Source organism: Antennarius striatus, chromosome 5, assembly GCF_040054535.1.
Source record: "Antennarius striatus isolate MH-2024 chromosome 5, ASM4005453v1, whole genome shotgun sequence".
NCBI classification, from domain to species: domain Eukaryota; kingdom Metazoa; phylum Chordata; class Actinopteri; order Lophiiformes; family Antennariidae; genus Antennarius; species Antennarius striatus.
The window spans coordinates 24,768,894-24,781,812 of NC_090780.1; the positions used below are offsets into that span (position 1 = coordinate 24,768,894).

The 12,919-nt window shown below is 40.1% G+C and overlaps 2 protein-coding genes across 5 annotated transcripts in view; both read right to left on the reverse strand.

The window, feature by feature from the left end:
- The window catches only part of LOC137594876 (immunoglobulin G-binding protein A-like), an 80,765-nt gene that overhangs the window by 12,399 nt on the left and 55,447 nt on the right, over positions 1–12,919 (reverse strand). The window lies entirely within an intron of this gene.
- On the reverse strand, positions 209–8,663 carry LOC137595760 (secreted acidic protein 1A-like). Of its 4 annotated transcripts, none has more exons than XM_068316027.1 (5): positions 8,524–8,565; positions 1,110–1,238; positions 836–882; positions 593–677; positions 209–455 (listed from the first exon to the last, which is right to left on the reverse strand). In XM_068316027.1, the coding sequence occupies exons 1-5, from the start codon at positions 8,558–8,560 to the stop codon at positions 418–420; spliced, it is 336 nt and encodes a 111-aa protein (XP_068172128.1). In that variant the 5' UTR covers positions 8,561–8,565; the 3' UTR covers positions 209–417. The 4 variants fall into 4 exon arrangements, with proteins under 4 accessions (XP_068172128.1, XP_068172129.1, XP_068172127.1 ...); XM_068316028.1 differs by lacking the exon at positions 8,524–8,565 and adding an exon at positions 1,315–1,447 and having other exon boundaries at positions 836–879; XM_068316026.1 differs by lacking the exon at positions 8,524–8,565 and adding an exon at positions 1,315–1,447.

Below are 12,919 nucleotides of genomic sequence, written 5' to 3' on the forward strand. Positions count from 1 at the left end.
TGGAAAACCATAAAAACAGGTCAAATATCCTGTGATCGACCTTCATGTTTGCCCGAAGAATTTTGAATACAGTAATGATATCTTTACAGACATGTTTTTCTACCAGTTTTACTCATACAAACTCTTCCATGTATGACCTGTGCCACCGTGGACTTTAAACAGGACCTTTCTACCTAGTTCTTCCTGTCAAGAAAACCCAACAGACGACTTATTCGGCTCAGGATTGACTTTATTTCAGCTGTTCATGACTTTGTTTACAGAATATGTTTGAACACTGCCAAATTATTTGTTGCTGAATAACTTTTATTGGTTTGAGCCCTTAAAGATGTGCTTTAGGAAAAAAACCGACAGTAAATCTTTGACAGACTGGAGCTTTTCAAAAGCAGCATCTATAGCCAGAACATCTTGGGTCAGAGGTCAGCCACTTGGAGGTATGCTATGAGGACTACGCTTTCCTGTCGATACAGAACAACAAAATATCAGATTAACCAAAAGAAAACCTTTTGTGTCCATTAGGGGACAGCATGAAGATGATCCGCTTTAATTATCAATAAAAATACTTTTGAAAAATATCCTCAAAATGAAAACTTACTTCTATCCTTGCCATCATCTCCCCCACTAACGGACTTCACGTTGTCCTCCTCCTCAGACAGAGGACCATCATCGTCGTCTCCTTCCTGCAACAGAGAAAGTTTTTCTTCAAGACTAATTGAGCAAAAGAATAATCGAACAGACTGTGTGTGCGTGTGTGTGTGTGTGTGTGTGTGTGTGTGTGTGTGTAACATTGAACACTAGTGGCGCTCTATTAACAAATTGTGATCAGTGGTATTTTTACCTCCTCATTGACATCATCATCATCTTCCTCTTCCACATCACCGCCTGCTAGTTCATATCAACAGTAAAACATGTTAGCCAGCTGTTCAACAGGGGTTTATCTATCTATCTATCTATCTATCTATCTATCTATCTATCTATCTATCTATCTATCTATCTATCTATCTATCTATCTATCTATCTATCTATCTATCTATCTATCTATCTATCTATCTATCTCACTAGTGACTGAATCAATGATGGATCTCTCACAAAAAAGAAGGATAATGGCTGACCTTCTTCATGATCATCATCATCATGATCACGATCATCACCATGCTCAAGATCATCATCATGATCATCCTCATGATTATTTTGTGCCAAGACGCTGGAGCTCAGCAGGAGCAGCATGAACATCTGCATGACTGGAGGATGTAGAGACATGAAGGAACAACATGAGATCTGAAACACATTGTTTTTAGGAATGTTAGTCAGACTGACCTGGGATGAAAGCTGTCCTCTTCCCTCTCTGCACCATGGCTGTACTGGATTGAAGCACTGAGAAGCCTGAAATAACAGTCTGACTGCAGTAGAATGTGACAGTCAGTCAGTCTGTCTCAGTATATATGTGCTGGTCTAACACTGTAGGAGAGGAGGAGTGTGAGAAAAATTACACAGAGTGTTCTGTCAATAATTATTTGCATTATTAAAAGAACACCTTAAAAAAATAACTCAACATTGACACATGGATTAACACAGTTTAGATGGTTCTGCACAAAACAATCAAAAAGAAAGTTTCCAGAACAATGAATACCTCTGAAGGGTCAGGGTGATGTCGTCCATGTGCTGCTGAGTTCATTAAAGCCTGACTTGTTGTGGATGTAAACTATATATCAATGTCATTGGCATATAACACTTTTTATAAAGATCTTAATAGATATGATGAATAATGTGATGATCCCTGGATGATGCCAGTGGACTTACGAAGGTGGAGCCTCCTGCCTGAACAAAGAGTATAATCACACAGGACAGAGAGGCCGTTTCTGGCTTTTAACATTAAATGGTAATAAGTTCCGTCTGTCAAAGCCTTACACGCTGTTCTCACCAAGAGAATGTGGCTAACAGTAGCATGGGCTGATGTTTACGGTGGATGTATCGCTACGGCTTGATGTGACTCCAGGGACACATTGGACATGAACACAGACAAACACTTACCCGGGGAGAGGGCAGTGTTCTCGCACAGACGGACCCGTGCTCTGCAAGTCACTCTTCTCGTTACGTCATGACAGGACCCGATCCTGATCAGCGTGATCGTTTCACGACTTTATGGGCTGAACAGTGGATGGAGAACCTGTTTGTTTTCCGGAATCTAGTAGTTGGTAGGTTCAGAGAGGAACACTATATACACTACCGTTCAAACGTCTGGGGTGACTAAGATTATTTTGTGTTTTCCATGAAAAGTCACACTTTTATGTACCATCATGAGTTGTAAAATGCATAGAAAATATAGTCAAGACATTGACAAGGTTAGAAATAATCATTTGGATATGAAAACATTTTTTTTATAACATTGTTGAAGTAATTCTTCCCTTACTTGGGTAATTTCTTGTATGGAATAGTCTTCTTTTCTAAGAACAAGAACAAATTGTTGAGTTTCACACTAAATTTCTTTTTCTTCTGGGTATTTTGTGGTACTTAATCAACGCCACGAATGTGCAATGCCCCAGATACTCAATTGGATCAAACGAAGAAGAAGTTTTATTACTTTTCTTAGCAGCTAAGCTGTCTTCAGCTGTGCTAACATGACTGCAAAATGGTTTTCTAACCATTCATTAACAATGAGCAAACACATTGTACCATCAGAACAATAGAGACATGGGTACTGGAAATGGGCCTCTGTACACCTACTGTATGTATGTAGAGTGTCCAAAAAATACAAAAGTAATAGACTCCTCTACAGCGTATCGCAGCTGGCTACAGACGTAAAGGGGGTACACCCTTAGATGAGAAGAAACCTCATTCTGGGGCCACCCAAAACCAAAGAAAGTAAACAACCACTCACACCTATGCACTAGTTGGTGTGATCAGTTGACCTGAGGTGCATGAAAGTTTCTCGAGGTGGGAAGAAGCCAGAGAACCCAGAGCGAAACTGAAGAAACAACAGTCAACATAAATTTAGCTTAAACCAACATTTGATTGCCTCTGGTTCCTTGACTGTCAACTTGATACATGATAATGACTTCTTTTAATCCTGATGCAATGTTAACTCGTTGCTTACAGACTTCGTTGCTCTGAAGTCTGTAAAGTCCTCTGACCTTTAAAATTCCCAAAAATTCAACAAGTTTTCCAACATTTGACTGCCCCTTTTCTGAGACAGCATCAATTTTGACACTAATGATTTCCACTGGTATAGAAAAAAGACCTGTGTTCACCTCGTACGTGAAGGGAGGGACTTGATCGCTTGAAACAACCATCATTGTATGTCCCAACTGTCTGCTTTGAATTAAAACAGGTTTTATCTACTGGTAGTCTTGCAGTAACTTTCACTGATGTTTTCTAAACATTGTTTAGTCTTGAATATTTGTTCATTATTAATATTTATCATTTTACCAAAGCAAGAACTTGATTTGCATTAGTATTTGTTTATTTTTCCTGCAGCACGTTGGACTTGAACAGAGCTGTTTTTTGTTACTCTTTCGTTCAGAATCTTTAGGGACACTAAAGGGACACTAACCCTAACCCAGGGTCAGAGGGGACCTGTGTGGGTAGAACAGGATTTTATCTGTTGGGTGTCACAGCTTGAACTAGACTGGTGGAGAGCCCAAAAGCACAACAGACAAGCAGGGGGGTAAAGAGTCTCAAGTGGTTTAATTGGACAGGCAGGGTTCTGGTACCAGGTAATCAGTCCAAAAGCCAGACAAAACCGACAAACGAAAGGTGAATAGGCAAAACACCAGGAAACCAGGTAGGGTCAGGGGCGAAGCAGTCAAAACCAGGCAGACAGATGGAAACAGGGTCAAAGAACAGGCAGGATACAGGCTGGAGAATCAGGGTGGACACCGAACGATCTGGCAGAGGGCCGGACTGAGCAGGAAGTATGAAGGGTAGAGGATGATTAGGGAAGTGGCTGCAGGTGCGTGAAGGAAGGTGCAGGAAATGAACCAATTGGTTTGGGACAGGATCTGGAATGACATGACAAGTTAACGTACCAAAAGCTTTCAACACCACAGATCATGAATTAGGACTTAAATTACTGTCAGAACTTTCGGATGGTTTCAGTTTTTACTCTTTGTTCAGGCAGGAGGCTCTACCTTCATACATCTACTGACATCATCCAAGGTTTAACACAGTATTCATCGTATCTATTAATGAATTTGATCAAAAGTGTTTTCTGCAGATGACAGTGTGATATATAGTTTTACATCCACAACAAGTCAGGCTTTAATGAACTCAGCACCACATGGTCGACATCACCCTGACCCCTCAGAGGTATTCATCCTTTCTGGAAACTTTCTTTGTTGATCGGTTTGCGCAGAACCATCTAAAGTGTGTTAATTTAATTTCGTTTTTTAATTTAATTTAATTTAATACACTGTTATAATCCCTGAGGGGAATAGACGAACGCACACTCTAGTTTTTGTTAGTCAGTCAATCACACTCATGCATATTAGTGTGTACTGGCCCCTGTAATACACACAACCACACACAGGGGGGCCTGAACATTAACACACTCCTTCTTCCCGTCAAGAAAACCCCACAGACGACTTGTTCGGCTCAGGAATGACTTTATTTCAGCTGTTCATGACCTTCTCTGTGTTCTGCCAAATTATTTGTTGCAAAATATATTTTATTAATTTGAGCCCTTGAATGTGTGCTTTAGGAAAAAAACAACAACAGTAAATCTTTGACATACTGGAGCTTTTCAAAAGCAGTACCAACAGTCAGAACACCTTGGGTCGGAGGTCAGCTACGTGTAGGTGGTCTTAAAATACGGAGTTTTCCTGTAAATGTAGAACAATGAAATCAGATTCACCAGAAAGAAATGAAACCTAAAATCTGAAAGAAGAAACTGTGAATTCTCTGGACAATGAAACTTAGAGGCACAACATTTTTCTTTTGCTTCTAAAGAGAAAAACGTCCGTCGAGTTTTTCCAATATTCCAGGAACAATGGTGGTTTATGTTTCAGGAGACTCTAAAGATCTGTTCAACCTGATTTTCAGCCATTTCAAATGTTCACGTCTGCAGTCCAACATGTTTTTCTTACGGCCGTCGCCTGTGCTTTTCATCATGTGACACACACATGTGTGTTACATGTGTGTGTTATTTGTATTATTATAAGAGCACACTAAAAAACCCCTCAATATTGACACATGGACTAACACAGTTAAGTTGGCTCTGCAGAAACCAATCACCACACACCTCACCCGATCTCTAAGGGTGTGCCCAGCGACCCTACTTTAGGAAACCCAAAGCGACCGCTTGTTTTTGGGATCTTGTCCTTTCCATCATGAACCAAAAGTCAAAGCCACAGGTGAAAGAATATCAGAAGAAATCCTTACTGTCAAAATTCAAGCTGACTCAGAAGAGGGGCAGTCAAATCTGGAATAGTTTAAAAAAAATAATGTTTTAAAAGATCAGAAACTTCTGATTTTCTGGAAATTAAAGGACAGAGGGCTTTATGGACTTCATTCATATTGGTTATGTTTTTGTCTCTCTTGGAGTGACACTAAATTGATGAGTAACCATTGCATCAGGTTTAAAAGATGTCATTATCATGTATCAAGTAGATCAACAGCAATCAAGTAACCAGAGGCAAAGAAATGTTTGTTTAAGCTCAATTTGGTGTTGACTGTTGTCTGTGTGGTTTCTCTCTGGGTTCTCTGGCTTCCTCCCTCCTCAAAAAACATGCTCCTTACAAGAACTGATCATCCCAAATAGTCCTAGATTTCCATAATTTAGCTAATGTATATAATGTACATTGTTTTTTTTGTCAGCAAATACATGTGTGTAACGTCTTTCTGGAGTTGAGCGGTCCTGAAACGGCTGGGAAAAGGCACTAAATGACGCACGCAGTTCTCCTGCCTCATGATAGGGGGCGCTGGTGATCCCAGAGATTCGGCTGAGGATTCTTCTTCCTTGGCCGTAGAGGAAGTGACAGTAAACTACAATCTATAGTCAGCAAGTCAAGTCCAGCCATTCATTTGTTTTTTTCCCCGCTCGCCTTGTCGTAATATAAAAATAGAGGATTACATCTCAATGCAAAATTTTTCGATGCTTTTGTTCAGAAGGAGCGTCGCATGGACTTCATTTATAAGTAAACGTAACATATAAAAAATGTGTAGAATGTCAGTAGAATGTGACAGACAGTCTGTCTCAGTATTAATGTGCTGGTCTAACCCTGTAGGAGAGGAGGAGTGTGAGGAAGGTTCTAGAGAGTGTTCTGTCAATAATTATTTGTGTAATTAAATGAGCACTTTGAAAAGAATCGCTCAATATTGACAGAATAGTTCTGCACAAACCAATCATGAAAGAAAGTTTAGAGAAAAGATGAATACCTCTGAAGGGTCAGGGTGATGTTTGTCCATGTGCTGTTGAGTTCATTAAAGCCTGGCTTGTTGTGGATGTAAAACTATACAGTATATCAACACTTTCATCTGCTTTTGGTAACAAACAAAGCAAATGGTGATAGACGAAACTCACTAGCATGTTATTTTGCAAGCAAGAAACAGCCTGTTCTCAATTGAGAGACTTGTTCAGAGTGAAACCCGAACAATTTGTTTAAGAGGTGATTTTGGGGTTTTGGGAAAGTTTTGACTAATGATCTGTTCGTCTGTGGACCCAAGTTTTTTGTCTGGTGCTGCCAAATCGGCCATCTGGATTATGCACCAGAACAAGACTCAGGGTGTTGGTAGCACCAAAGTCACACCTGTGCTGGAGGGACTGTTGAAAGCGATCCCTGTATGAGTGGATCAGATAGATTGCGCCCCCTGCTGGCAGCTTGGTGAACCACACTGCTCACAACTCCACCTCTAGAGAACAGGGCTTGGTGTTTGATCGTTCATGAGAGCCAAGCAGGACGTGACCAACCACATGATGGAGTCATCTCACTGTACAAAAGGTGTCTACACGACAGTAACCATTTTATAAGTAAAAAAACCCATCATTTATCAACCACTGTTGGTAAAATATAGATTCACATTCACACCATCAGGGAATTTAGCGTCGCCACATTTCCCATACTGCTTGATTTGGTGGTGGAAGGAAACTCTAGCATCTGTAGAGAACCCATGCAGGTAGGGAGGGAACCTGTAGGGCACTATGAACATTAACACACACCTTCTTCCTGTCGAGAAAACCCAACAGACGACTTGTTCGGCTCAGGATTGACTTTATTTCAGATGTTCGTGACTTTGTCTACAGAATATGTTTGTGCACTGCCAGATTATTTGTTGCTGATTAACTTTTATTAAATTATGCCCTTCAAGATGTGCTTTATGAAATAACAGTAAATCTTTGACAGACTAGTGCGTTTCAAAAACAGCATCCACAGCCAGAACATCTTGGGTCAGAGGTCAGCCATGTAGCTGTCCCGGAGGTCCTCTGGGAATATGGTGTATTTCTGTAAATACAGAATAAAATATCAGATTCACCAGAAGGCAATGAAACCTAATGTCTGAAAGAGGAAGTTGTGAATTCCTTGGAGAACTAAACTTAGAGGCCCAACATTTTTCTTTAATTTCTAGAGACAAACATCCATTGAGTTCCAATGTTCCAGGGAAATAAAGAGTTTATGCCTCTGGAAACTTTGATAGTCTCTTCAGTCATTACACTCCAAATGTTCATGTCTGCACTCAAACATGTTTTTTCTGCTTTCAGCAGATCAGGTGTTTGACCACACTACCCTTTAAGACCTACAACGTACACCACGTACTCCCAGTAGAACGAAGTAGAATGAAATCTCTGCCTTAAAGTCAGTGAAGGACTTTTTACTGCTGTTTGAAAAGGTGCATTATTGACACAGTGACACTGATTTAGTGTGTTTAACAAGAAGGACTCCATCTACATGAACTGAGAGAGGTCTCCTGGTTTGTTTCTCTTGGGGGACAGGATGAAACGTTCTGCTTTACTGCCAATAAAAACACTTTGATAAATGATCATAGAATGAGAAGACTTGCCTCTATTCTGGCGGTTAACTCCCTCGTTGACCCCCTTAGGCTGAAAATAGAGGAAAAAATGAAACATTTTTCTCAGGACTAGTTGAGCAAAAAAAGTAATCAATGTATGTGTGGGTGTATCTGTCTGTAACGTAGAACACTAGTGGTGCTCCATCAAAAGACTGCGATCAAAGATATGTTTACCTTCCCATCATCCACCTGCCGATGCTGGATTGTCTTCATAATTGCTTTCAGCAGACCACCAATCAATCCGACTGACGGTTCTGACAGAATCCAGTCCACACACAAAAATAAAACACGTTAGTCACCTGTTATCTATCTATAGTATCTATATAGACTGATGACTGATCTCTCACACATAGAAATAATAGCTGAGCTTTATCACCTTTATTAGTATTAAATTGCGCCAAGATGCTGGAGCTCAGCAGGAGCAGCATGAACATCTGCATGACTGGAGGATGTAGAGACGACTGAATGTTCAGAAAGCACTCTATCAAGTAGAGACCTGTTTTTAGGAGTGTTAGTCAGACTGACCTGGGATGAAAGCTGTCCTCGTCCCTCTCTGCACCATGGCTGTACAGGACTGAAGCACTGAGAAGCCTGAAATAACAGTCTGACTGCAGTAGAATGTGACAGTCAGTCAGTCTGTCTCAGTATAAATGTGCTGGTCTAACCCTGTAGGAGAGGAGGAGGAGGAGGAGGAGGAAGGTTCCAGAGATTGTTCTGTCAATAGTTATTTGCATCATTACATGAACACACTAAAAAAAATAACTATTGATACAACTAACGCGGTTTAGACGGTTCTGCACAAAACAATCAATCAAAAAAGTTTCCAGAACAATGAATACCTCTGAAGGGTCAGGGTGACGTCCGTCTGCTGCTGAGTTCATTAAAGACTGACTTTTTGTTGTGGATGTAAAACTGTATATCACACTGTCATCTGCATAAAACACTGTTGATCAAGATCATTAATAGATATGATGACTAATATAATGATCCCTGGATGATGTCAGTGGATTTATGAAGGTAAAGCCTCCTGCCTGAACAAAGAGTAAAACGTGATCCATGGTGTTAAAAGTTCTTAATAAGTCTAGAAATACAAATCCATCCATTTAGAAGGCAAAGAAGAAAAATAGTTCAATAATCCCCCAAGGGGAAATGATTTGCTATTCTTAAATTTATTTCCTACATGTGGATATACATGTGGATATATACATAAAGAACCAGAGGCAATGATAGATATGACAAGTTTGTTCAAGCTAAACTTGTTGACTGTCGTCTGTCTGGGTTCTGTCTGGGTTCTGTCTGGGTTCTCTCTGGGTTCTCTGGATTCCTCCCACAGTTGAGGTGAATTGTTCACACCGAATAGTCCATAGGTGTGAGTGTGCACGAGTGGTAGTGGTAGTCTTTCGTGTAGCTCCACAATGAACTGGCATCTCATCCAGGGTGTACCCCACCTTACACCTTAAGCTGTAGAAGATAACTGATGGTATTTCAGGTCACATGAGGGCAAGTTTGGTGGGAGGACTCTCTCTAAACGCCCTCAGTCTGATAATCATGGGGACGCGATCGGATCACATTCTGTTTTAAATGATGGCCGTGAGCAGCACCTGGTGGTTACATGCAGGAGTTAATATCTCATGAATCCTACATACAGTAGGAAACTTCTCTGCATTAGTCTAGACAGAGATCAGCTATCTAGTTTAGTATCTTGTTCACGGTTAATTCAACATATATAAAAATACATCAACAATCCAACCAGATATTCCTAATTTGAGATGTTTGTTGTGTGACTCAAGGCAACGTTTTCTAAACTGTTAATTCAAATATTTCATCAATCTCACCAGTTCCTACAACCAGTGCTGTCACTGGTTACAACTATGGACATTAACACACACCTTCTTCCTGTCAAGAAAACCCAACAGACGACTTGTTCGGCTCAGGATTGACTTTATTTCAGCTGTTCATGACTTTGTTTACAGAATATGTTTCCAGATTATTTGTTGCGGAATATTTTCATGAAATTTAGCCCTTAAAGATGTGCTTTAGGAAAACAACAGTAAATCTTCGACAGACATTTCAAAAGCAGCATCCCCAGCCAGAACATCTTGGGTCAGAGGTCAGTCAAACCGAGGTCTTCCTGTAAATACAGAACAATTAAATCATATCTGCACTGAAAGGTGTTTTTTACTTTTAGCCAACGCCTGTTCTTTTTCATCATGTGGCTGGAAAAAGTCTTTCCTCGCCGTTGTTTTTGCTGAACATACAGTCTAGTTGGTGTTGTTTGAATTGATAATTCCTGTTTTTAACCTGAACAAAAACAACTCTAACCCTAACCCTAACCCTAACTCTGAAGTGAAATGCCATCAGTAAAATCTCAAGTTTTTAAAGTTGCATGAACAACAGCTAACTTCCCAATAACCTTATGGAAACAATTTTTCTTTCTTCACTTATTTCTACTCTTAATGCTAAGTTAACCAACAGCTAGCAGTCCATGTTTAGTACCATGGTGATTGAGTAACACCTCATTTTCAGCACAATAGTTTCAGTTGGAAGACTTGCCTCTATTCCTGTCAATATATCCCTGAGAAGGACTTTTCTTGGTGGGCTTCTTTTTTATTGCCCTTAGGTTGAGGACCTTGTCCTTCGTCTTCACAAAGTGGACATCACCACTGTGTTCCTTTGGGTACAAGAATAAAAGTTTATCCTCAAAACTAGTAGTCTCGTAATCAATGAGATACAATTATTAATTATTTGTGTGTGTGTGTGTGTGTGTGTGTCCACCACCTGATGAAGGAACTCCTTTGTCTTCAGTGCCGCAGGATGGGACTCTGCTGTCAAACCAACAATGTTAGTCAGCTGCTCATCAGGGGTTATGTATGTATGTATGTATGTATGTATGTATGTATCTATCTATCTATCTATCTATCTATCTATCTATCTATCTATCTATCTATCTATCTATCTATCTATCTATCTATCTATCTATCTATCTGAGTGATCTCTCACACATAGAAAGGATAATAGCTGACCTCCACCACCACCTCCTTGTGCCAAGACGCTGGAGCACAGCAGGAGCAGCATGAACATCTGCATGACTGGAGGATGTAGAGACATGAAGGAACAACATGAGATCTGAAACACATTTAAAGAGCTGACAACTTAGTGGGACAGAATAAACCTGGGATTATCTCAGTGGGGAATGTGGTGATGTTAACCAAACACTACCAGCAGAAATCACTGAAATGGATGCCTCTAGACAACACAAGAGACGACTGAAGGAAATGGTGAAAAGTCAAACTGAATGTTCAGAAAGCACTCTATCAAGTAGAGACCTGTTTTTAGGAGTGTTAGTCAGACTGACCTGGGATGAAAGCTGTCCTCGTCCCTCTCTGCACCATGGCTGTACAGGATTGAAGCACTGAGGAGCCTGAAATAACAGTCTGACTGCAGTAGAATGTGACAGTCAGTCAGTCTGTCTCAGTATAAATGTGCTGGTCTAACCCTGTAGGAGAGGAGGAGGATGAGGAGGAAGGTTCCAGAGAGTGTTCTGTCAATAATTATTTGCATCATTACATGAACACACTAAAAAGGTAACTCAATATTGACACATGAACAAAAACAGCATGTTTCTGCACAAAAGGAAAGGATGAAAGGATGAATATCTGGAGGCTCAGGGTGATGTTGTCCATGTGCTGCTGGAACCTCCTAAATTCCCAGTTTAACATGGATAAAGTGAATATCTTGTATTAAATTCATCTTGTCAGACATGTAGTTCAGTACTGAAGGGCGAGCGAGGTGACTGAAGGCCTGGTTGTTGTGGATGTAACACAATGAATGAATGAATGCATGAACGAGCTCGTAAAACAACGACACACACTGAAGAGAAAAAAACAAACAAGACCATTGAATTATAATGTTTTTCATTTTAAGAACAATGTATTAGTGTGATCTTTATAACCGGAGTTATGAACGATTCTTATGACTCTTTTCTGCTTTTTTCAGCTTCTGATAAAATCTGCCAGTGGAGATCAGTTTGTACAAAAGGTTCGGGAAGTGAGTTCCTCCAATTCCTCGCCAGATAATTCTGTTACGTATGCATCAGGATTAAAAGACGTAATCATCATGTATTTAGAAACATCGAACAAAGAGCCGGAGGCAATGAAATGTTGGTTTAAGATTAATTCATGTTGACTGCTGTCTGTGTGGTTTCGCTCTGGGTGGTTTGTTCCAGGATAAATCTACCAGAAGAACCATTTCCCTGGGAGTCACACCTTATAGGAGGTAAAACAGACGGGGGGGGGGGGGGGGTTAATGTGTCCTGACAGCTGAAGATGTTCTGTAACCACCACCAACAATGATATCTAGGGTGGGGGCTGATTGGGAGAGTGGCTGCAGGTGAGTGGGGAGAAAGCAGGTGAAGGGAATGAACTAATTACACACAGGTGGGGGGGGGGGGGGGGCAGGATCTGAAATGACGAGATATGTGAAGTGATGGAGAAACAAAAAAAACAATGAGAAATGAACAGAATACTTCATTGTGATGATCTGACACCTCGGTTAAGAGTGTTCAACCTCTTTATTATCCTTATTATTAGGCTCAGGTACCTGACTCCTCCCATTTTACTATAAATATGTACTTTATATACTAAACGCATACCATGCATGGGTACTGTTGTTATTATTGTTATTATAAGTGTAAATATTGTTAATATTTTTTAATGTTATTATTTCTATTATCACTATCTTCCCTGTCTTATTTATTCCTCAATGTATATTTTGTGGAATAATTCGGTTCTGATACTGTAACGTCTAAATTCCCCAGTTTGGGATAAATAAAGTTATCTATCTATCTATCTATCTATACATATTTAATTTATGTATTATAATAAAATAAATAAACTTTTCAACCAGACATTCCTAATTTGAG

What these genes read in the sequence shown, in the direction of transcription:
- LOC137595760 (XM_068316027.1), bottom strand. Translation starts at nt 8,560, where the DNA reads ATGGTGCAGAGAGGGACGAGGACAGCTTTCATCCCAG. An exon ending in GAGGACAGCTTTCATCCCAG is followed by an intron (nt 1,239 to 8,523) that starts GTCAGTCTGACT and finishes TACATCCTCCAG; the next exon opens with TCATGCAGATGTTCATGCTG. An exon ending in AGATGATGGCAAGGATAGAA is followed by an intron (nt 456 to 592) that starts GTAAGTTTTCAT and finishes CTGTATCGACAG; the next exon opens with GAAAGCGTAGTCCTCATAGC.